At 37.3% G+C, this 26,433-nt stretch overlaps 1 protein-coding gene across 2 annotated transcripts; it reads right to left on the bottom strand.

The window, feature by feature from the left end:
- Window positions 1-708: 708 nt before the first annotated feature.
- On the bottom strand, window positions 709-12,697 carry LOC124798214. 2 transcript variants are annotated; one of them, XM_047261519.1, is made up of 5 exons: window positions 12,446-12,697; window positions 11,165-11,411; window positions 10,807-10,937; window positions 10,493-10,705; window positions 709-1,584 (listed from the first exon to the last, which is right to left on the bottom strand). In XM_047261519.1, exons 1-5 carry the CDS (start codon window positions 12,513-12,515, stop codon window positions 1,493-1,495), a joined length of 753 nt encoding a protein of 250 aa, XP_047117475.1. In that variant the 5' UTR covers window positions 12,516-12,697; the 3' UTR covers window positions 709-1,492. The 2 variants fall into 2 exon arrangements, with proteins under 2 accessions (XP_047117475.1, XP_047117474.1); XM_047261518.1 differs by having other exon boundaries at window positions 10,493-10,723; window positions 12,446-12,694.
- Window positions 12,698-26,433: the final 13,736 nt, after the last annotated feature.

Below are 26,433 nucleotides of genomic sequence, written 5' to 3'. Positions count from 1 at the left end.
AACCATATTTTGTAAATATTATGTGTTGAATATAAATTTATGACTTACAGGTTATTACAGTACTAAATACTGTGCAAATACAACATTATTTATATTCTCATAAAAAACCATATTATGTAACGCAAATAGAAATGGAAAAAGATGCACATTGTAATATTACATTTTATCAAAGAGTTTAATTGTTGACACTTGTCTGGTACAGTGTGAGTATGTTACAAGTTGCAGGCAGCAACAATTTAATGTTAGAATTGTATTGTCTTGCGATGAAATTTGTGTTTGTATACTTTGGATGTCAAAAACAGTGTATTTATTGGAGCAATTAACTTTCTCATGGAGACTAATCCTTGTTTAAAAATAAGGATTCCAACATTGAAGGAATTGTAGTATCCAGAATTGAAGCAATACATACACCTAACAATGCCAACTTCCTCTGTCAACTCTAAGACAAAATTTATATACGGATTTTAGATAAATTTGGTAAACTTATTTTGAGATAATTTTTCTTAGTGAAGCTCATCTTTAAGAATTTGATATCTGTATCAGCTCCTGTTATTAAAAAAGCGCACGTAGGCATGATATAGTGCTGAACTACTACTATGGTCAAATTTAAGAGTGTGAATTACAAAGGGAACTGTCAAAAACTTATTGTGACAACTAGTACACACTTCTTTCTTTTGTTTTTTTTTTTTTTGCAATAAGAAGACAAAGAAAACTAGAAAAATCCTTTTATTTTTCAAAAAATTGATAAAGCTCTACAGTAGTTTCTTATAACTCTAGTGTCATGATTTTAGGAATCTTTACTGGTGTTTAACACAGAACCACAATTCACAAACACTAATTCAGATCAATTCATAATTATAGTTACATAAAAAATACTCTAAAAAGTAGATGACTATTTAAAGGCACCCACCTTATAGCACCCAAAAATGAATCTTTTAGTGGCAAGTCACAAGATTGTGTCAATTTGAAGTCTTTGAATACGTAATACAATTCTTGTATATGGAAGCACATTATGTAATTTCAGAATTCTAACGAACTTTCTATACACCCACTTCAAAAAAGTACTGCTCAGCATGGCAGTATATAATTCCAACATTTTAACTAATTTTTAGAATGGTATAAAAAATTTAAACAAAGTGCTCAATATCATTAATTTTCAAAACTGCGAGGCAAATGCCCCACACTAAATATATTCACTGATATATGGAAGCACACAATATAAGTAGGTCACATTTATAAAATATGATACATGAAATGTACCTAGATATTTATTACTGATGAACTATTAAATTCTCTTTACCTTTCTCTTTCCTAAATTCTAAACTGTGCAAGGTAGGGAGTCATAGATTTGAGTAAGAGGTTCGTATCCATTCCTTACATAGACATTATGAACTCGTGTCAACATACACCAGACTTTCACCCTGTGGCAATATTTATGACCAAATTATGCAGCCATTGCAGTGAGTTAAAAAATTTAAGTTTTCGTTTCCTTTTACTGTTGATATAATGGATTATATGGTGCCTGTTTGGGATAAGGATCACCTGCAACTGCAACACTATATGGAGGAGGTGGCTGCATGGCAACTGTAAAAAACAAAAGCATTCAATGAAAGCTTGTGGACCATTTCTAACCATTAATAAAACATCTGAACAGAACAGCAAAATTCTTAGTGATCACAGTAACAATAAAAGGAAGAAAAAAGTTCGTAAATAAAACAAACCTTGTCATGTCATCTTCATTGATTAGAAACACAGTCTGTAGCCAATGACAAAAAATACCACATCAGACTACAGTGACAGTACAGTGAAAAATAATGTTAATATATTGCATCAGAATATCAGGGGATTAAAAAACAAAGTGGATGAGCTTCTTATGTGTTCAGAAGATTTAGAAAGTGAGGGTGCAATAGATGTACTATGCCTGTCAGAACATCATATAGTCACTGGTATGGAAATGGTAAATGTAGGTGGATATAAGCTTTTGTAAGTAGAGACACTATGAAGAGAGAGGAAGAGCTGCCAACATATGTTAAAATCAGTCATAGTGTGAAAAATTTGGAAACTAAAAAATTTTACATAGAGCAACATATACAAGCATGTGCATGTGAGAAACTACACAATGGCACTTTTATAATTGTAGCCGTGCATGTCCCCATTGGGAAATTTTCAACTATTTTTGAAAAACTATGATTCTTTGTTGCACTACCTGTCACACAAAGAAAAGCAAATTATTGTTTGTGGGAATTTCAACATAGATTTTCTGAAAGAGTCCAATATAGAAAGCTTGAGCCTGAAGTATTACTTGGTTCTTTGAATTTGACATCAGTTATTGACTTTCCTACTCGGGTGGTACAGGAAAGCAGCACACCGATAGATAATGTTTTCATAGACCAAGATAAATTTAATAAAATAAAAACTTTTCCTGTTAAGAATGGTCTGTCTGATCATAATGAACAGCTAGTTACAGTACATGATATAGCTCCATACAGCAATGCAAAACAGTCTTCCAAAATAGTGTGTTCCATTAATGATTTAACAATTCAAAATTTTAGGGAAAGCTTGCAACAGACTGAGATGAGGTGTACAGGGAACATGATGCTAATTTAAAATTTAACCTATTTCATGATACCTTTGTGAGTATATTTGAAAACAGTTTCCCTAAGAAAACACTGAAATATAATTGTAAGAAACCATGTGAAAAGCCATGGCTTACTAAAGGGATAAAATTATCTTGCAAACGGAAAATGGAAATGTATCATATAACTAGGAGTAGTAATGATCCCGAAACAGCGAAACATTATAAAAACTACAGCACTGTATTAAGAAAAGTTATTAAAAGTCCATAAGTATGTGCATTATGTCTGAGATTAGCACATCTGATAATAAAAGTAAAACAATTTGGAATATTGTGAAAAGGGAAACAGGGCAACCTATATCACAGGAAGACTGTATTTCTATCAAACACAATGAAAAGTTTGTTAACAAGAAGTCAGAAGTACAAAACATTAATAAACATTTTTAAGTGTTGTAGCGAAAATAGGATCCAGCTATTCATTAGAAAATGCAAGGCAGTATATGGAAGACGCAGTAGCTATGTAATTTGATAAAATTTAAATTCAACCCACCTCTCTGACTGAAATTAGGAAAATAATAAATCGACTCTAAAGTAAAAGATCACATGGAATTGATGGCATTTCCAACAGATTACTAGAAGCTTGTTCCCACATATGTACTGGAACAGGGCATTTTTCCAGATAGACTAAATACACTATTATTAAACCATTGCATAAGAAAGGGGATAGATCTGATGCTAACAGCTACTGCCAAATCTCACTTCTCACAGTTTTATCCAAAATTCTTGAAAAAGTATGTATTCAAGAGTAGCATCACATATTTATAAAAATGAAGTACTAACAAAAAGCCAATTTGGTTTTCAGAAAGGCTTTTCAACAGAAAACACTATAATGCCTTCACTGATCAAATATTAAATGTATTGAATAACAGAACATCACACATTGGGATATTCTGTGATCTCTCAAAGGCTTTTGATTGTGTGGATCATGAAATTCTTCTAGATAAGCTTAAGTATAGTGGTATGAGTGAGACAGTGCACAAATGATTTGATTCATTCTTAACTGGAAGAATGCAGAAGGGTGAAATTAACAGTACAGATAGTCTGCAAAAACCAGCAGAGTCCTCTAACTGGGGAGGTACCAAGAATGGTGTCCCACAGAGTTCAGTCTTGGGTCCCTAATTCTTAATATATATTAATGACTTACCACTCATTATTCAGGAAGATGCAAAGCTAGTTCTTTTTTCTGATGATGGAAGTATAGTAATCACACCCAAGAAGCAAGAATCAGCTGAGTAAATTGCAAACAATGTGTTTCAGAAAATTATTAAGTGGTTCTCTGCAAATTTTCTCATTAAATTTTGAGAAAACACAGTTTATACAATTCTGTACAGTAAATTGCATAACACCATTGATAAATATAGACTATGAACGGAAGTCTCTTGCTAAGGCAGAATACTCAAAATTTCTGGGTGTGTGCATTGATGATAAATTGAATTGGAAGAAACACATCGATGACCTGCTGAAACGGTTAGGTTCAGCTACTTACGCTATTATGGTTATTGCAAATTGTGGTGATAAACGTATCAGTAAATTGGCCCACTATGCCTATTTTCATTCACTGCTTTCATGTGGCATCATATTTTGGGGCAATTTGTCATTAAGAGAGAAAGTATTCATTGCACAGTGTGTAATCAGAGTAATAGCTGGAGCCCGCCCAAGATCACCTTGCAGACATTTACTTAAGGAACTCGGGATATTCACAGTGCCTTTGCAATACATATATTCACTTGCGAAATTTGTCATTAATAACCCATCCCAAGTCAAAAATAACAGTGAAATGCATAGCTATAACACTAGAAGAAAGGATGATATTCACTATTCTAGATTAAATCTCACTTTTGCACAGAAAGGGGTGAATTATGCTGCCACAAAAATCTTTGGTCATTTGCCAAATAGTATTAAAAGTCTGACAGATAGCCAACCAACATTTAAAAGCAAATTAAAAGAATTTCTGAATGACAACTCCTCCCCAATAGATGAATTCTTAGATATGAAGTAGTAACTGTAAAAAAATTAATTAATTATTTTGCTTAAAGAAAACTTATGTTAAAGTGACACTTCGACATCATTACGAAATGTTGTATTCATGAGATATGGAACAAGGATTAATTTATGTATGTATGTATGTATGTACAGTGATGCCTCCTGGCCCCTCCCCCAGTCAACCACAACTGTCCCCTAATTCGAATGGATGCTAAACTGACTCCTTGTGTGGCAGGCTTAGGATACATCTTCGGATCAGTATTACTTCATATTTTTCCTGTATTTCTCTGAATCCAAACTGATCTTTCCTGAGATCTGCAGTAATCTACAACAATGACTCATTACGCTGATGGTTTATTAATATTCACACCTGTCAGCATCTCCTTTGTTCGAAACTGAAATTATTAAATTATTCTGTAAGTCTGAGGATATTTCACCAGTTTCATATCTTGCCTACCAGTGCAACAGTTTTGTCATGGATTGTTCTCCCAAGGACCTCCTTAATTCTGAGGGAATATCATGTACTCCCATGTTCTTTCAAATTCTTTTCGCAGCTTCACGTCTTCCACCACATTTACTTTTTCTTCCCTTTTTATAATAGTTGTTCAGATGGTTTCCCTCGTACAGCCATTCTATACATTCCTTTCACCTTTCAGGCTCCCTTTTCCTGCATAATACTGACTTTCCATCTGAACTCTTGATACTAATAGAGGAGCTTCTTTCTCCAAACAAGTGACATCTGTCTCTCCTAGTCATACATAAATTTTATTCCATCTGAGATTTTCCATTAATGCAGAAAGCAAACAAATATAGATTCCACTGTAATTACTAGTTATTTTGATGTGACAGTGCTGTCAAAACTGTATATTTAGATTAATATAACTTAACCTGGCAGAATGTCAAACAATAAAGATAACTGAAATCAGGCATTGACTCCAATTTTTAATGTTTGTGAGCAATGTATGACTCAGGAGGTGGTGGTTTAGTGGAAGTGGGTGCCTCCTGTTTCCATAATATTAATATAAACTGTCATTCAGCTGATGATAAAATAAGCTAAAGCAACTGATCAACTCTTAAGAGCATACCAGAGAACTGCTGAAGTGCCTACACAAATCTCTATTTGCTATGTGAATGTTATGAGACAGGTGATGCAAAAATAAGAAAGCTATTGTACTATGCTTACTTTCATTCCATAATGTCATGTGGGATTATTTTTCTGGGGTAACTCACCAAGTCATGCTAAAGTTCTGTGAGCCCGAAAACATCCAATTTGAATTATTTGTGGTGTGAACTCAAAAATGTCCTGCAGAGTGCTGTTTAAGGAACTAGAGATCCTGCTTCCCAATATATTTACTCCTTAATGAAATTTGCCATGAAACACGCATCTTTTTCAAATCAACAAATCAGTTCATGGAATCAGTACACGAAATAAGAATAACTTTCACCACGTTTTTAACATTTAGCTCAAAAAGGTGTCCATTATTCAGCAACACATATTTTCAATAACATGCCTGCAGCCATAAACAGTTTAACTAAGAATAAAGTTTAGTTTCAGAAGAGTCTAAAGGATTTATTGTTGGCCAACTACTCCTACTCAACTGATGAATGTCTTAGCAGAACTGACTGATGTGATTTATTTAGTCTGACCAGTTTTACATCCACAAGGGCATCTTTTGGGAACTGTGGATGGTATATTAGCATATCTGTTCTTATTTTGGAAATATTTAGTGTGTATTTTTGTTTTCTGCCATATTCCACGTCGTAGAGGATCTCATCACTATGGATAAACTGGAATGAAAACTACATCTAGTCTAATGTAATCCAACCAAATTAAGTTCCGATGAAGACACATACAAAACAAAGCTAAGCCATTGTGCTGCACTTCCACTTGAACATGTTATACCCATTGTCACCCAATGGTACACACTGGGAGATAAACAGAGGCAATGCCACGGCATTAACACAAAGATGCACTAGATTTCTCACTGCCAACAATGGGGGGAGGGGGGCAGGAATTTCTAAGGCTCCTTTCACAACTCTGACAATGTCTTAATAGAATCATTCAGCAGCTATTCTGTATGGGACAATACGTCAAGTTCGTTACCGAGGCAGCATTGAAAATAGTCAACAATCTAAATTTAGCTAGATAACTAAGGTGGTGTGCACTTTGGTGTAAATTTTGGTTGCAGAATTATGCACCCTTTTTGTGCTACAGACAACCTTGATGTGGCATAATGTTACTTCTTCTTCAGGTATAGTAATTATGTACAAAAATGGTTCCAGAACTCTAGTAAATTTCCATGAAGGAAAAGAATACATTTTTCACAGTTGATAAGCTTTATTATTCAAAGGTTCATACAAAGAATTTCAACAATGTACAGCATTCAGTTCACTGTCGACAGACTGAACGGTTGGTGTGGTGAGTGCACTTGAAAATGGAGGAAACAGAATTTCACGCTGTTATTAACACTCATTTGAAGAGTTAGACTGTCGCACAAATCAAACAGAATTGGATGAAGTTCATGCAGATTCTGTGCCATCACTGAACACCATTTACTTTTTGATTAATGAATTTAAATTTGGTCGGACATGCACTAAAGACAAAGCACACTCCAGCTGTCCAATTGAGGTCACCACATAGGAAACCACTGACAAAATCCGTGCCGTAATCCATAACATTCGAATAAAAATTCATAATTTTGCTTAGGTTTCTCAACTGAGACAGTACACAATAGCCTGCACAGAGAACTGGCTATGAAGAAACTGTGTGCAAGGTGGGTGCCACAATTGCTCAGTCAACGAAAACCAGCCCAAGATTTCAATACAGTGTCTGGTGAAGTTTAATCACAATCTGAATGACATTTTATGCCAATTTATGACTGTTGATAAAACCTGGATCGATCATTACACGCCAGACACAAAATGGCATTCATAACAATGGACAAAGTCTGGTGAAAGTGCACTAAAGCAAGCAAAAATCACTTTGTCAGCTGATAAGGTAATGGCCTCTGTTTACTGGGTTTCCCAAGGAATAATCCTCATAACTAACTTGGACAAATGCAGAACCATAACAGGATCTTATTACGCTTCACAGTGGGAACCCCTGAAACGAGCTGACTGAAGAAAGACCAAGGTCGGCATGCAAAAAAGTGCTCTTTCACCGAGATAATGCACCAACACACCAATAAAAACGGTGAAAGTGCATGAACTGGGCTTTGACTTATCCACCCCATTCAGCAGACTTTGCCGCAAGTGCCTTCTTCCTATTCTGTAACTTTAAATTTTGGTTTGCAGGGAAGAAATTTTCATCAAATGATGAAATGATAGTATTCGTCAATGAGTATTTTGCAGAGTTTGACAGAACCTATTTTCCCAATGGGATAAAAAGACTAGAGGATCGCTAGACCAAGTGTATATTCCTCACACGAGATTGTCATGCGGTTTTTTTACAAACAAACATTTTTCCTTGCTTTTTGACAGACTTATCAAACCATCCTCTTAATCACTATGCTTTTGAACTGCATTGGATTATTCTCGAGAGGACAAAAAAACTGGGAATCATAAGTAAAAATGTCTAAATAATAATACTGTATAGGTTCTTGAATTTACCTACAGTTCTCGTTTTCATAAGGGAAGTGCACTAAATATGGTGCAGATGTAAACATCAGGCTAATGAACAAATCAATGTGTTACCATAATTTTCATTTCAGATTCATATTCATTGCCTTCACCAACTCACAACCAAATTATCACCTTTTGAACCTAACGTATCCATTGGGTATACTACAGATCAGTTTGGCACCACAGCCAAGATTAAGGGGGTCCAGTACCACACACTAGCCCAGAATTTCATCAGTTGAATATGTGCTTATAGAAGAAGGTAAACCTCCAGAAGATTACATAAAGATTTATGTAATTATCAACTCAACACGTGCTCTGGGAACTTGGGACTGCTGTCTTCTCACTTATGTCAGTTCACATAGGAAATGAAAGGGAATAATATTCTAAGATGATAATCCACGGGTACAAAAAGCAATAATAAAGGAAGCCCAGTATTTCAATGAATGGAGAAGTCAGCAATGTCTTGACCATACACACACAAAATGCTGTTTGTCAGAAGACCAATAGGCCACATCTCCATTCTAGGAATCCCACAGGAATCTTATACCTATGCCAGTACAACTATTTAATAAAAAGCTATTGTTTAGCAGGTCCATTTTTCTTATTATAGCTTTTTGCTACAATACTACATGAAAGGGAAGCAGTGGTTGGGAAGGGAATGAGACAGGGTCGTAGCCTCTCCCCAATGTTATTAAAATTGTATATTGAGCAAGCAGTAAAGGAAACAAAAGGAAAATTCGGAGTAGGTATTAAAATCCATGGAGAAAAAATAAAAACTTTGAGATTCGCCGATGACATTGTAATTCTGTCAGAGACAGCAAAGGACTTGGAACAGCAGTTGAACGGAATGGACAGTGTCTTGAAAGGAGGATATAAGGTGAACGTCAACAAAAGGAAAATGAGGATAATGGAATGTAGTCTAATTAAGTCGGGTGATGCTGAGGGAATTAGATTAGGAAATGAGACACTTAAAGTAGTAAAGGAGTTTTGCTATTTGGGGAGCAAAATAACTGATGATGGTCGAAGTAGAGAGGATATAAAATGTAGGCTGGCAATGGCAAGGAAAGCGTTTCTGAAGAAGAGAATTTTGTTAACATCGAGTATTGATTTAAGTGTCAGGAAGTCGTTTCTGAAAGTATTTGTGTGAAGTGTAGCCATGTATGGAAGTGAAACATGGACGATAAATAGTTTGGACAAGAAGAGAATAGAAGCTTTCGAAATATGGTGCTAAAGAAGAATGCTGAAGATTAGATGAGTAGATCACATAACTAACGAGGAGGTATTGAATAGAATTGGGGAGAAGAGGAGTTTGTGGCACAACTTGAGAAGAGGAGGGGACCGCTTGGTAGGACATGTTCTGAGGCATCAAGGGATCAATTTAGTATTGGAGGACAGCATGGAGTAAAAATCGTAGAGGGAGACCAAGAGAAGAATACATTAAGCAGATTCAGAGGGATGTAGGTTGCAGTAGGTACTGGGAGATGATGAAGCTTGTACAGGATAGAGTAGCATGGAGAGCTGCATCAAACCAGCCTCAGGACTGACGGCGATGACGACTACTGAAGTTGAACCGGACTTCAGTGCGCACACGAAGGCAGATGGTGTGGGGCGACGCACAACAGCTAGAGGTTGTGTACCATGTGACACCAGCCATGTGACATCAATCTATAGCAAGTGCTATCAGTTAAGCATTTAACACAAACATCTTCATCTTCATAGTTTCGTACGAATTGTGGGGTTGGGTTGTTTGGGGGGTGACAGCATGTTAAGAATATAAATATTTTTAATGTTAGTTACAAGCTTTAACAGTGGCCCCTCTGGCACCTACCATGACTGGTTGCCAGACAATATGGAGATGGACAAAGACAGCACACGGGACAACTGTTACAAAGTATTTTATTTCGGTGTCTCTGCCCATCATGCAGTGCCCTTCTTGTGTGCACAGCCCTAGTCCAGTTTTTGAACTACTAGGCCAGTCAACTATTAGCAGCATTTCTCAGAAGCACATTGTGTAAGTGGCAACTACTAAGTAAAACTGCTGTTGCAGAGCTGACAAGAATAGCAATGTTCAACAATACTCAAAGGTACATTATTAGGACTACGAATTCAAGGTCTGAAACAATTAGCAAAATTTGTCCACAGATCAACAAATAAACAAGCCACTAGTACAATCTTGTGTTGCCTGAACTAAATTTGAGTTATCTTATTTTGAGGATAAAATAATTTACCAGAATTTGTGTGATGATGTCCTACCTTGAGGATGATGTACTGGATTGTACCCACTATATCCCATAGGTGGTCCCATTGTGACTGGCTCAGCAAAATTTGTTTCCAAAGGCTGAGGTGGCGGGTTATATACACTGGGCATCAAACCTGCCCCAACTGTAGTTGGCTGTGTGAAGTTTGCCTCTTGAGGATGATTGGGCACAACTGCTGCAGATGACTGGTTCGCTTGTGGAACTGTCACTGTGGGTGTTACAACACCTGTAAATTCATTTCTTAATCAGATTAAATAACTGTCAGATTATGAAAATTGTAATATTTTTATACCATAATCAAATACATACGCCTGTAAACAGCTCCTCTCTTTCTTCGCTTGTAGAGTAAGCAACATGGGCAGCATAAACAGAGTATGTAACATGTAACGACAATTCCAAAAAGTGCTGCCATAGCAATTATGATAAGTATTGTAGGAAACCTGCAAGCAATTTTTTTAACTTAATAAAGGACTGAGTTTAACTACACACACAGACATTATTTACACTTTCCCAGTCTTTTTAAACAACCAAATAATATAAAATCTACCTCTCTTTGTTAATTTAAACTTCAAACCAGAAGAGGAAGAAATGCAGTTCTCAATACAACACTTGAGAATCTTAGACAGTTTAAACCAGTGATAAATGAGGCAAATTATGTGATACTTACTTTGAGTCTCCGTCAAACGTACTGATCTCCCAATCTCTATTATCTTGCAGTGGTCTATTGCCATTCCAGTCCCCTGATGCTAAGTTGCCCTGCCAATCGTTGAGAGCTCCATTAACACCATCTTTCAATACCTGCATATGGTACTCTATAGATGTGCAGCATCTTGGTAATCCATACTCAGTTAAACAGCATTTGTCTTTATCGGGATCATCGAGGAAACCTGGGCACCCAGCTTCACACGAAAAACCTAGAATCAAATATTAACATTGAGGTTGTATGGAAGTGTGGGATAATTAATCAGTAAGTAAACATGACTGGCCAACAGTGTAGAGAAGATCCATACTGACTGTGAGATCATTAGAATACTGATAAAGCAAAAGTTATTTGCAGTGGAAATCTTAAATACAGTAGCTACATTAAAAAAAATACCATGAAGCTGCTAAACAGCGGCAAATTCAATTCGAGAGAGAGAGAGAGAGAGAGAGAGAGAGAGAGCGCTACCAACTTCACACTAGACATACATTTTTGTAATTTTCATTGGAATATTTCGGCACTTATGCAGTTTTGGGGATACATGCGCTGATCACGAGTCTTCAAATAAAATTTTGTATTTGACTTTTCTTGTATTTCTCAGGTTCTACAGCCTACAGATGTTTAATAAACAAGTTCAGTGGTAGGCTGAACTGCGATTTTTAATTAATCGTGCAATTAGCTGATTACGAGTACTTGTCATTGTCAAACCAACATGGAAAGCACTACATTGTCTGCATACATCGCCATGTATAAAGAACACTTTACACACCTCACATTAGGATAAAACATGAATAATCTTTTCAATGAGAGGTTTGTAAAGTGTTAAGTTATACATGGCGATGTATGCAGCTAGGTGTTTGACAATGACAAGTAGTCGAAATTGGCTAATGGCACGATTAAATAAAATTCGCATTACAACCTACTACGGACAATGTTCACGCTTATTAATCTTCAAATACTTTCTCACAGCATAGCAGTGTAACGAAACGCTGATAGGACTGCATCTGAATACTAAAAGATAGCTACTACCAAAGCCCTAAGCACATTTTAACACGACTTTACTTGCGGCAAAGCATAATAGAAATAGTTTGTTGTTCCTGGTCAGTGCTACAAATTATCACAAAAATTCTACGGTCTATGCCGCATCATCACATCGTTATAAAACAGAATGACAAAAAAAAAGTTGAAATAATGTCAGAACCTCCAATAACTTTTACGCTTAACATATCAACAACCACTTAGACCTACCTGTTACATGTGATACACATACTAGCAATACGGCCACTGTCAAACATCGGTAAGTAAACATGGAGAACATTATTTTCACTGAAAAGCAACACAGACAACCATGTGCAATTTTGAGCAAGAGATGCTGTTTCACTTATATCCAATGCAAAATTTAGTACACCCTAAACAAGCCACAAGCACCGAACTAACACTTCTCATCCCCTACTTCCTTGAACTGCTGAAGCTTTGTCTCTTAGATCACCAACACCAAGCGGTACAGGCAACATTTGCAAACGAAAAGTTCATCTAATTAGCATTGAACTCCGACAGTGGCTACGTGTAGAACGCACGTATTATCGTATGAACACCATGTAAAGCCTTTCTGAAAAAATAACACATGTTTCTTTAAATTTATGGACTCAGTTACAATCGCGTATGAGTATACGTTATTTTATGTTATTCTCATCAGACAGCTAAGAAACAAGGTATCGGATTTATTAAAATTAGGCGATTGAGACCCTGTGCCCAGACAAGCTAAATGAGCAAATGAAATTTCGTTCAGGCTCCACTTGCAAAGCAAAACTGCCCGATAAACTAAGGCATAGACGCGCAGAATTCGCGCATACATAAGCCAGTTTGCAGGGGAAGTGCGGTATAACGCCTAAATGCGGGCGAAAATCCATGGGCAGGCGGGCGAAGGGGGGAGGGTGTCATGATACCTCCACCCCTCCCCCACTCCCAACAAAACATACTTACAACAATTATATTTTTACAAATATCAATTTACAAATGTTTGAGCTAAATTTTTCGAAAAAAAGTAGCATGATAACGGTCTAAAAACGACAATGAACTCTAGAAAATTACAAGCAATGTATTGGATACTTTTCAGTTTCTTGCCTGAGTGCCTGGAAATACTCACAAGGGAACATCCCCATCGCACCTCCCTCAGCTTTAGTTATAAGTTGGCACAGTGGATAGGCCTTGAAAAACTGAACACAGATCAATCGAGAAAACAGGAAGAAGTTGTGTGGAACTATGAAAAAAATAAGCAAAATATACAAATTGAGTAGTCCATGCGGAAGTGGTGGTGGTGGTGGTGGTTAGTGTTTAACGTCCCGTCGACAACGAGGTCATTAGAGACGGAGCACAAGCTCGGGTTAGGGAAGGATTGGGAAGGAAATCGGCCGTGCCCTTTCAAAGGAACCATCCCGGCATTTGCCTGAAACAATTTAGGGAAATCACGGGAAACCTAAATCAGGATGGCTGGAGACGGGATTGAACCGTCGTCCTCCCGAATGCGAGTCCAGTGTGCTAATCACTGCACCACCTCGCTCGGTCCCATGCGCAAGATAGGCAACATGAAGGTGAATGTGAGTTCAGGAGCCCCATTGTCCTGTGGTTAGCGTGAGCAACTGCAGAACGAGAGGCCCTTGCTTCAAGTCTTCCCTCCAGTGAAAAGTTTAATTTTTTATTTTCAGACAATTATTTTGCGTAGCTGCACAGGTACACAGAGCAGTATTGTTTACGTGATCGTGTGTCAATTATCAAAGTTCAGGCACTCACACACAATCAACTTCACTATCAAAAATTCCAGGACATGTACATATTTGCTTGGACATATGCAGGATTTGACGGTCTACACACGGAAAAATTTGAAAACGTTAAAAAGAAATGTTTTGACAGAGAACAGGGAAAACTGTGCGACTGTGAAACTGTTGCATTCATTTGTTGCAGTTTATGTGACAAACTCTTATGTTTTCATCACTTTTTTGGGAGTGATTATCACATCCACAAGAAAACCTAAATCGGGCAAGGTAGAAGAATCTTTTTACCCATTCGCCAAGTGTACAAGTTAGGTGGGTTGATAACATATTCCTGTCATGTGACGCACATGCCGTCACCAGTGTCGTATAGAATATATCAGACGTGGTTTCCTGTGGAGGAATCGGTTGACCTATGACCTTGTGATCAAATGTTTTCGTTTACCATTGGAGAGGCACGTCCTTTCGTCTACAAATCGCACGGTTTGCGGTGCGGTCGCAAAACACAGTCACTATATTTATTACAGTGAACAGAGACGTCAATGAACGAACGGACAGATCATAACTTCGCGTAAATAAACTTTTCACTCAAGGGAAGACTTGAACCAAGCACCTCTTGTTCCACAGCTGCTCACACTAACCACGGGACCATGGCACTCCTGAGTTCATACTATCCTTGATGTTGCCTATCTTGCGTATGGACTACGCAGTTTGTATATTTTGCTTATTTTTTTCATAGCTCCACACAACTTCTTTTTGTTTTCTCGATTGATCTGTGTTCAGTTTTTCAAGGCCTATCCACTGTGCCAACTTATAACTAAATCTGAGGGGGGTGCGATGGGGAGGTTCCCTTGTCAGTATATCCAATGTAAACCTGCCTTCTGAAAATATGGTTTCAGTTCGACCACATCTTTTTGCAAAGACGTCTCTCTGTTGTGCCCTGAAGAGTTGTGCGATTCACACATAATTTTATCCAAACAATGTTAAAAGCCTACACTATAGAAAAAAGAAAAATATTCAGAAATTGCATAAATCACTCCATGTATCAATTAATTCCTTGACCTCAATGCATTACAGGCCTGAGGTTTCTGGATCTCTCTCTCCCGTCACTCATTTTTCTGCTTCTTCTTTTTCTCTTTCTCTCTCCTCGCTTTTACCAACACCTCTGTGGAATTGCCTCTGGTACACTCTTGAATGGTTATAGATGCCGAATGTGCCAATTGCTGTCTTCATCAGCAGTTGTAGCTTCACATTTACCAATGATGCTGTCTCAATATGATGCAAGGCAATGTCGCCACTCGTTTCATTGCCTCTTCCTACTTCTTCAACACCTTAGTATTTGCTTGTTGGACCGTCCCCCATACTTGCTTCACTGTTCTGAAAAACTCCTGTACCACCTCTCCTTCTGCCACTTTCCTGGTGAATTATATAGAATGACAGCATCTTTCTCTGTAAACCACCTAGAATGTAGACAACCTTGCGCTAGTGTATACTTTAAGAGTTGTACGTTCTCACCACAAAGGATGGATCTGTATGTAAGTTCACATAATATCTAAGCATTTTACCAACTGTTCGAGGAACTCGTTTCTTTCTTCTGTTAGCTTGTGGGTGAAATAGACTGGTTCTCAGTTTTTTTCACCTTCAGTAACTGACACAAATCTTCCATCAGATATGACATGAAGTTTGTCTCCTGGTCCGTAATTATCTCTGGCACCCAAAACCACAGTATCCACCTATTCACCAATGCTTGTGCAATTTTGAATGCCCGTTGATCTGGCATTGGCACCATTTTGAAGTAATAAGAGAAATGATCTTTATAGTCCACACAAAATGATAGGTGCTGGTGTTTGGCTCAATGGGCCTAACACATCCACCCCAATGAAACTGGATGGCCCAATAAAATGTGATCATGCGTCTTATGTAACACTTACAGCTTCAGCTTGGACAGAACCACTGCTCATGCACCCAATTTCATCCCTCTGCATAACGCTCTGTCACTCAAGCTTAACCGTTGTGGTTGCCATACTACTTATACTCTTCATTTGGTTCTCTGTGCTGCTCATCATTGGCCAAGGTCATGACCTAGTGCCTGTACGACAGCTGTTTTTTTTGCCAAGACCATCTGCATTTCCCTGTTCCTTTCGTGGTTTGTGAATTACTTCACATTCAAATTCACTGAATTTTAATGGCCACCTCATCAATCAGGCAACGGCCTTGCCATAATGGATACACCGGTTCCCATGAGATCACAGAAGTTAAACACATGTCGGGTGCGGTCGGCACTTGGATGGGTAACCATCCAGGCCGCCATGCGCTGTTGCCATTTTTCGGGGTGCACTCGGCCTTGTGATGCCAATTGAGGGGCTACTCGACCGAATAGTAGCAGCTCCGGTCAAGAATATCACCATCACGACCGGGAGAGTGGTGTGCTGACCCCACGCCCCTCCTATCTGCATCCTCCTCTGAGGATGACATGGCGGTCGGATGGTACCGATAGGCCACTCGTGTCCTGAAGACAGAGTACCTCTTCAATCTACTGGGTGGATTCTTCAAGTGAAGTAACCTCTTCAAAGTAGTATGGTCCATCTGTACAGGTAACATTGAGAGTATGTCACTCTGTATATCAAGCTAAGTATTTCCCTCTCTCTTGTGGAATAATTGGTCTCCACCATGTTCACCTGTCTTGATGTGTAGGCAACAGGATGTTCTTGCCTATCGACCTCCTGGCTCAAAACACACCCCAGAATGTAATTTGATAATACTCTCTTCAACTCAACAAATGCTTCCTGGCATCCCTCCAACCATTCAGACATAATCCCCTTTCTATAACAACTGTGTAAGCAGCCGGGCAGTATCCGCAAACCCCTTTATAAACTTGCTATAATAATTTGTGAGATCGAAAAAAGATTGCAATTCCTTGGTAGGTCTTAGTACCAGAAACTCTTACACCCCTTGTATTAACTTCAGAGCGGCTCTCACACTGTCCTTACTAATGATATGGTCCAGATAGCTAACTTCTTCCAGCGCAAAGTGTCATTTTTTCGTGCTGGGTGTCAAATGAGTGGCTTTCCTCAGTTATTGTCTATCCCTTGAAAAGAGCTAGCACTCCTGGAAGAAAGGCTACTGCGGAGACATGGCTTAGCCACAACCTGGGGGATGTTTCCAGAATGAGATTTTCACTCTGCAGCGGAGTGTGCGCTGATATGAAACTTCCTAGCAGATTACAACTGTGTGCTGGACCGAGGATGAGATTTTCACTCTGCAGCGGAAACATCCCCCAGGCTGTGACTAAGCCATGTCTCTGCAATGTCCTTTCTTTCAAGAGTACTAGTTCTGTGAAGTTTGGAAGGTAGGAGACGAGGTACTGGCAGAACGGAAGCTGTGAGGATTGGTCGTGAGTCATGCTTGGGTAGCTTAGTTGGTGGAGCACTTGCCCGCAAAAGGCAAAGGTCCCGAGTTCGAGTCTCGGTCCAGCATACAGTTTTAATCTGCCAGGAAGTTTCATCCATACGCTTCTTCATCATGATCACGATTCTTGCCTACAGGGTCTGGTACTCTCTTGTATATTTCCATCAGCCAACCAAGATTTATGAATTCCTCCAAAATTGATTGCAGCAGTTGTGGAATTATATATAGCCCCCAATACATCAGTGCTTCATTTCCTGTTGGAATCTTGTCTAGTGTTACTGGCACAGAAGGGAATAGCCCTCACAGAAAAACAAATGTTGAAATTCTAGCACTGGATCTTACATATGTGTTCTATCTGTTCCAATTAAATTCTTCAATTTCTCACAAAATGCAGTGGTAGCAGTATTCCTACCTCACAACAGCCGATACCCCTGTGTGGCAGTCGTCCTCATCCAGAAATTATCCGCATTAACGGGTGCTATGTTGCCCCTATCCCTCTCTTGTACACTTACTGTGGTGTCACCGCCAGACACCACACTTGCTAGGTGGTAGCTTTAAATCGGCCGCGGTCCATTACTACATGTCGGACCCGCATGTCGCCACTTTCAGTGATAGCAGACCGAGCGCCACCACACGGCAGGTCTAGAGAGACGTATTAGCACTCGCCCCAGTTGTACGGACGACTTCGCTAGCGATGCACACTGACGAAGCCTCGCTCATTTGCAGAGCAGATAGTTAGAATAGCCTTCAGCTAAGTCAATGTCTTCGACCTAGCAAGGCGCCATTAGTAACATTGCATGTATCCACAGAGTCTCACTTGTATCATCAAGAATGATGTACCACAAGGATGGATTAAAGTTAAGTATTCCAGCAGCTACGTACTTTTCTTTATAGCATTCATTACGTATCCTGTTACAGACCTATCTCTTGTCTGCGTGAGATAAGCGCGTGCCTTTCGGCTTCCTCGCATTGTGTCTAGGCTGTCTTGCCTAGACACAACACTTACAATGTTATGTTTCACGAAAAAATGCATTCTGTATCTCAGTACCCTTTAGCAGTTGTACTGCACATAGTATATCAACTGGCAATTCTGGCTCCACGTTGACCCACAGTGTCTTCATGGTGCCTCCTAGCATGCAGTCATTGCTCATTGTTTAACTGGATTGTTTTGTACGTTAGACAATTCTCACAGCAGATCAATATCGACAACAGTTTCGCCATGTCCGTTCTAATATATGTTATCAAAGGTCAATTCTGGCATGATGTTGATGCAGAAAGTCCAACCCTAGGATCATACTGCAGCCCTGAGTTATTTAAGACACCACATGTACACATTCCTTACGTCTGGTTGTCTTGAACTAAAAGTTCACTACTACTGACATGAATGGTTGTATATCAGTATTCCCTACACAATGCAAATTATAAAATGGTGGGTTTCAATGTGTCCTTTCCACTAACTGAAGCCACTGACACATGTGCCCCTGTGTCCAACGAAACTTTATATCTCCTACCTTCTATCACACCTATTATGGCACATTTCGCCTCTGTATTCGTTCAGACTGATTTTACTTTTACTGGTACCTTCTGTTTGCTGTCCTGTGGTTCCCTACTAAGTTTAACAAACTCTACCTGCCTGCTGGACCACCGCTATTATCACTCTCCCACCTCTACCCTTGTTGATGGCCTACACCTCCCCTGTTACAATTTCCATAAAATTGTTGGTCACCTATGTTAATTTCGTCGCTCTTTCATGGCTGGTAGCATTGTCTCGTTGTATGTCATGTTCACATTCAATGAAAATATGTGTCTTTGGTCTCTCACTCCTGTCGATCTGTTTCCTCAAATTCGAACACTAACCTAACCCCCGCATGAAGATATTTAGGGGCTCATGTACTTACCCTCCTAGACATCTCTGGTGCCAAATCCCTCAGAAAAAATCGGGTTCTCCTTAGATGGGCTCCTGCAATATCATTTGTTAACATTGTCATTTGGTGATCACTCACAGGTGTAAACATTCAACTTTCTAGTCTTATCCATGAATTTCTGCACTACCTCATTATACCTCCTGAACACAATACCCTGAAGCTCCTGAAAAAACTGCACATTATTCTGCTTCCTGTACTGTTGTTCCAATCCTTGTCTCAGTTGATAGAAGTATCTGCATTATGCAACACTTCTGTGCATCTTAGGAAGAACTTTGCTTTGCCTGCCAGGAGCTCAATTTTTTAAAAGTAAGATCACTTTTTGTAAGATAAAAAACAGAGCTTACTTTTAAAAAATTCAACCTACAATTGCCCCTTACTACACCAAATTTTAATTTCTAACTCACTTTTTCATGTAAAAATTATAAAAAATACAAATTTCATTATAAAATACATACAAAATCAAGAGACAAAAGAACTAAGGAAGACTTTTTACCCCCTTACATTCCCTTTCCAGAAAAAATTGCATTTGAGAAAATAACAGAAAAAGTTTCCATTTATTATATTCCTGTATGTTTAACACCTTCCATAATGCTTTGATTTTTAGCAGACATAACATTCCAAAATTTAATAGGAAAAATAAATTTTTCAAACTAGAAATACTAGTTCATCAAACTGACTATCATTGTTTCCAATTTTTTCAGTCCTTTATATCTTAGCCTAATATTTTACTCTTCAAAAAACTGAAAATTCCCAATTAATTTGAAATATCTGTCTGCTAAAATTATCTTAAATTCGTTATCGAGCTCCATACAAATTTTTCTCCATTTCTAGTATTCAAATATTGACAGCCAGTAATGTAATACAAATTATTTACTTCTAGGTCATTAACCTTTATAAACAAATTAGAGTTGTTAGTGTTGCCGAGATTCTTCAGTGAAGCCTCCATTTATATAGTAAACATTTTTATTTATAAAATTTAAACACCATTCTGAAAAATGATGAAATTATTTGATCAAATAATGTCCATATGGATATGTATCTATTTTATTTTCTAAATCCTTTATTGTCATGTGGGCTAGTACCTTTTTTCTTTACTCTGACTGAATAAAATTCATGGTTAATGCTTCACATTAAATAAGTCGTTCTGTATTGTTAAGCAAACAATCTTTATAATCTTCTAAACATATTTTAATTTTAATAATACATTTCTTAACTCCTTCGATTTCTTCTCTGTTTTGTCACCAACCTTGTAGACATACGGTTTTGCTCCTAACCACAAAATTCTTCCTTTATTTACCCATTACAATCTTCTTTAATTTTTCCTAAGGCTATCTTTTTTACTTGGGGATATTTTATTTATTATCCATGGGATAGTCTCTATTATCAAATTTATCAATCATCAATTTCATGTCTTAATAAAACCCTTCAGTCTATATATACAGGCGCCGCATGTGCACACACGCGTGCACACACACACACACACACACACACACACACACACACACACACACACACACACACACACACACACACACACACACACATATATATATATATATATATATATATATATATATATATATATATATATATATATATATATATTGAAAGCATAGTTCTCTATTTTCTCCATATTTTCATTTCATAACATTGTAGGGAAAATCATACATCAGTTCACTGTAAAAATTAAGTACATTTATTCCAGCATAAACTGGCTTATAAAACATAATTTTTGTTTTATTCCTATGGATAGCAAGAAAATTTTCATTAAACATTGTTCTTACTTTGAAGTTTGGCTTCACTACATGTGTATCACACTTACCTCCACCTGCAACTAATTTTATATCTACTGTCATTCTTATGTTCTCCGTTGTCTCACCAAAAACAACTTTATGCATTAACTTATAGAAACTTTTTTCAGAATCATTATTTGCTTTATCTTCATTCCTGTGTTCAAGTCTATAACAGGTTGTTTAAATTTTAATATTCCGTGTATTTTTTATCTTGATTCCTATAGATAGACACTGTTTAAGATTGCTATAGTGGACTATAAAATTATGCATGTCTTCCAGAGTAAACAAAAAGTCAATACTTTACTTTCTTGGGTTCCTGGTAAGATTGCAGTTTAGAGAGCAAGTGGTAAATCTTTATGTAAATCATACATTTCTTTTAGATATTCTAGATCTGCTTTAAATATATATCCAATTTTAGATGTATTTAAGATCTCACTTACTTTTCCAAAATCTAAATTATTTCGTTCATCCCATTCAAATCCACCATGTGGTAAATACTGATACATAGTGGAAACATATAAATTAGTTGCATCTAAACATGCCAAATAATTCAATATCTTTTTTTACATGTTAATCTATCATATATTTATTATTTGCTTTAACATGTGTATTACAACATTTTGATATACCACCTCTTATACCTTTCTCAACCACTAAAAGCATATCATAATTATGCAACAATTCGAGTGCTGTATCAGTCAATTTTGACACCACATAAAAAGATAAACCAGGTGTTGAGTAATAACAAGATGGATCTAACTCATGTGCTTTTATATATGTTTCTCTAAAATTTTCAGATACATCAACCAATAACAAAACATTAGTTTTAAGATACCAATCACTATATTCAGCATGATTTTTTATATTAAATTTTTCCCAAAGTAATTTTGCATGTTTATAATCTTCATCACATATTTCATAGTCATTTGGAATCTTGTAAAAGTATTCTCTCGATGGAACCTATGTTTCTTCAAATTTCTTCCAAGCACTCATATAATCATTGGAATAGACTCCCTTCTTGATTACCAAATTGAAGAAATTTTCTGGAAAAAGTTTTTAATATCTTTCATTTTATTCTTTTTCGGATTTGATGCAACTTTGTCAAGGCTTGTGGACATTGATTTAAATGTGTCAAATTTCATAATCAAATTTCCCATCTTCTTTCCATAGTTAATATATCTCTCTTCATTACATCCTATTAAATCTATATACTTTATTTCATAACCAAGACCTTTTACAAACAAATGAGAATCATTTCCTGCGAGATTATGTAAATAAATTCATTCAAAACTTGGATTTTTTGAGTTTTCTGTTCCAATTATTAAACAATGGATTCATATATTTTCTGTTAAATGATCATGATGACGAACTTATTACTATTTTTTATATAAGAATCTCTGCATAATGAGCATATATTAGATTATGTATGTCTTGATTGTTCTTCAGATGTTAATATCCCATTCCTTCGATTTTAGAATAAATTCTTCCAATTCCTTCAACCTCTTTTTTCACACATTCGATAAATTTTTTCATTATATACAGCAGGATCTGTATAGCCTCCACTAATATACTTGATTAATAACAGGAATCATATGGTTCATATTTCTGATATTTCATTGTACATGAGCTTTTTGGTTTCGACTGACAGTCATCCATATTTAATATAAAACTTTCAAAATCAGAATAAATGATGAATGGAACTTTCTGTGTATGTTGCTAATTTATAAATCTTAAATATTAAACATTCTACTTTTAATGGTTTGTCAACTATAAAGTTTGATGTGTGACTATCTAATTATTCTTTACTGTTGAACTGGAGTAAACACATATCACAAATAAATTTTGCTTCTTTATATTTTGTAAATGTAGATAATTTTTTTATATAACACTAGAGTGAATTTTCACCATTTTTGAAATACAGTAACTTAATATGTTTGTCTTCCTCACATTTTCTTATTTGTAATGGACAGACTTGATATCTTTCATCAAATGAATAACCGTTAATAGACACATTAATTCTAGTCTCAATTTTTGGTACATTATGAACTACTGCAGCAAATAAAAAATTTTCAAGTTTTTGATAAAGGTCCAGACCAACAGTTGTATACATTTTGTGACTCTATCTATATGTTTACTTAAGGATATAATGCTGATTTCATAAATGATAGAAAACATTTATGATCATTATTTTTTACTTTAATACAGGATTGTTTTATTTCTTTTGTTTCTGGAATGTCAATAGAAGATGAGACTTTTAATGGAATATACCTACTAATTCTTAATTGAAAAATGATAATTCTATTTATTGGCCTCACATATGAAAATTAGACATTTGTGATAAAATATTTTGTTTACAAGTCTTAAATTTTTTAACTATTTCTCTCTTTCTGGTGATTCTATAGTTTGTGTTGAAATCTAAATTATGTAATATTTCCTCTTGCGTTCTGTACTCCCAAAAGAAGGTTGAAATAAGATGGCGGACAGTGCAGTGCATCGTATTGAGAAAGGTCATATGGTGATTGGAAAAGTGGCAGAAGAAGGAAGATATATGAAGAAGGAAATCTTTGAAAAACGAAACAAAAGCAAAGAAGAAGGAGAACAGGAATCCTATGAGAGAGGTTAGGAAAATCCAACAAGAGGAGATGAGTGGGGGAGAACACAGCTGCACTGCTGGACAACTAGCGACATCTATTGGAGAAACGCAGGAAACTGCACATAGCAGACAGTGGACTGCTGGGCACCTAGCGATTTCTATTGGCGAAACACAGGAAACAGCACATAGCGGACAGAGACAGACGGAAGAGACACCTATGGGATCGGAGAAGAACTTCAACAGAGACATAAGTGTGGGTAGCTTTCTGGAAAAAGCAAGAAAAGACGGAAACAAGACGGAAATGGGAGAACTTAGGCATAAAGTGGAGGAGATAACTGATTTCCTAAAAAAACAACTAGGGATATTAATACAGGAGCAAATAAAGAAAACTCTAGAAAAGGAAAGTCACCTAGACCCAGAGAAAACCAAAACTGATGGAAACAACATACAAACTAAATACAACAACAAAGTTAAACCAGGGGGAACGACAATATACAGAAATTCTCTGCTCCAGCAACAAAATCAGCCACAAGCCCAAATCAATGCACATGAGCAAGATAATAAAACCCGAAATCAGGTTAATGAACAAGAGGAACCAACTTGGAGTACTGTGGTAGGGAGGAGCTGGAACAGGAGAAACCACAGTAATAATAAAACTATAACGGATACAAAAAAGGACGAGGAAATGCAAGCATCAGAAACAACAGCGTGGCTATATATCAGTAACTTAAAGAGAACCACCACAATTGCTACAGTAGTGAATTGCCTTAACAAGAACGGACTACTGGGACAACTAGAATGTGAAGAACTGCGCACACTGGGCGACAAACAAGCTTTCAAAGTAGGCATTCCGTTTGAAAAGCTACAAATCACACAAGAACCAGAATTCTGGCCAGAAAACATAAAAGTACGTCGATTTAGTTTCCCAAGACGATCAATGGAAGAGGGAGCAGAGCTCAACTAAACTAAGAAGAAAACCAGAAGTGCAAGGAATAAAAGCAGTCTTGTGGAATACAGAGGGAGTAAACAGTGCTCTTAACCTAACACCAACAGACATTGTGGAAAACTCGGATCTTGCAATTCTAACAGAAACCTTCCTGATAGACAACTGGCAACATAAAGATTTCTACAATTATCATCTAATACAGGCTCATCCAAGAATTGCGCCCGGCGGGCGCGCCCGCGCCCCGCGTGCGCAAGGCAGTGTAGTTCAGCGCCCCGTCTGCGACCGTGTGTCGGTAGTGTCGCCATAGGAGCGGGAGCGAGAGCTTCGGGGCGTGTGAGACTGCACAGCACTTCTCTGTGCTGGACTGTCCCGCAGTCTGATCCAATGTAAACAAAATATTCTATTTTAGAAATAGTTTTATGTAAGGGATATAATGTCTCATTCTTACTGTTAGTAGTTACAAGTAAATATATATATTTTTTTATACTTCGTGCTATAGCTTTTTGTATCCCTTTTCAGAGTTTAGTATTCGGATCCCTAGCTTGCTGTTTTGTACGAAATAATTTTAACTGACCAAGTTTGAAAACATTAAAAATGGAATTAAGGTGACAAAGCTCTTTAATTCTTATGGTCAACATTGTTAAAGAAGACAATGAACATTTTACACGTTTTTCTTTTACGAGGAAACGATTTTGTCTAGGTTTGGTACGTATTCCATGAGGCTGCTAAACTCAAAGAATTAGTCAAATTTTTATCGCCAAGTAATGAACAGTTCTTGGTTTTAGCAAGCTTTAAAAGAGAGAGAAAGCGCTCACAAATGTATGTAGTACCAAACATTGAGAGAAATTTGGCTGCGTGCTTGTACAAAAGAGGATATTTCTCTCGTGGAAGACATCTGTAAAAGTCATCCAAAGTTTTACACACAAGAAAAGGGTTCTACAGGCGGATATCGCACAGCAGGTCAATCAGCTCTAGTTGAAGCACTAGTGAGACGTCCTCTGCCCAAAGGGAAAATGGGCGAACAAATATATATAAGGCCGGTTGAAGTTCACTTATCCCCAAAAATCCGTTTTCAAACAGTTCTTGTAATTCGCAAATGATTTGAACATAATCTGAAAAATTCACATCTTCTTTAACACTGTCTAGTGCAGGAAAGTGTCCACAATTCTTCTCGCACCACTGTTATCCACACAAAATAAGTTTTGTTAAATGCTTGAATCGTCTGCACTAAATCAGCAACAGAGTGATTTTCGCCTTGGAGTGAAATGTTCCAAGTAATTAAATGACCATTAAGGTCACTCAAAAAAGCCAAATTCGCCACCCACTTAGGATCACAAAGTAATTCTTCTGGAAGTCCTTTCATTTCAAAAAGGTATTTATTCCACCCCTCAAGGAGAAAAACCGATGTAGCACCTTTCCTCTGCTCAGCCATCTTACTTCGGTGTGGTAGGGGATATCCGGGTATTCCACTTCGATATCAGCCAGAAATTCTTTAAATTGGAGATGTGTGAGTCCATACGATCGAAGATAATTAACCGTTCGAAGAACTGTGTCCGTAACATTTTTTATGTAGACAATCTTCACACAACATGCCTCCTGGTATAACAAACAATGGACTGGCGCAAATAAGGAACAGTCGACTTTAGCCATTTTTGACCTGACGTAACCCAGGAATCCAGTGCGTGTCCCTCGTAGCGCAAGGGCTTGAAACACCCCCAATTAAATTCCATATTGGATTTTGGGTAATTTACCGAAGCCGCCAAACAGTTAATTATTATGATATACAACCATGTGCTTAATGGA

The sequence above is a fragment of the Schistocerca piceifrons genome, chromosome 5 (assembly GCF_021461385.2).
Source record: "Schistocerca piceifrons isolate TAMUIC-IGC-003096 chromosome 5, iqSchPice1.1, whole genome shotgun sequence".
NCBI classification, from domain to species: domain Eukaryota; kingdom Metazoa; phylum Arthropoda; class Insecta; order Orthoptera; family Acrididae; genus Schistocerca; species Schistocerca piceifrons.
This window is presented reverse-complemented; position numbering and strand designations above follow the sequence as displayed.

Excerpts from the sequence above, each read along its gene's own strand:
- LOC124798214 (XM_047261518.1), bottom strand. The coding sequence starts at position 12,515 with ATGTTCTCCATGTTTACTTACCGATGTTTGACAGTGGCCGTATTGCTA. Across the intron at positions 10,724-10,806 it reads GAGAGGAGCTGTTTACAGGC|GTGTTGTAACACCCACAGTG; the intron begins GTATGTATTTGA and ends ATGAATTTACAG. Across the intron at positions 1,585-10,492 it reads TCCAGTACATCATCCTCAAG|TTGCCATGCAGCCACCTCCT; the intron begins GTAGGACATCAT and ends TGTTTTTTACAG.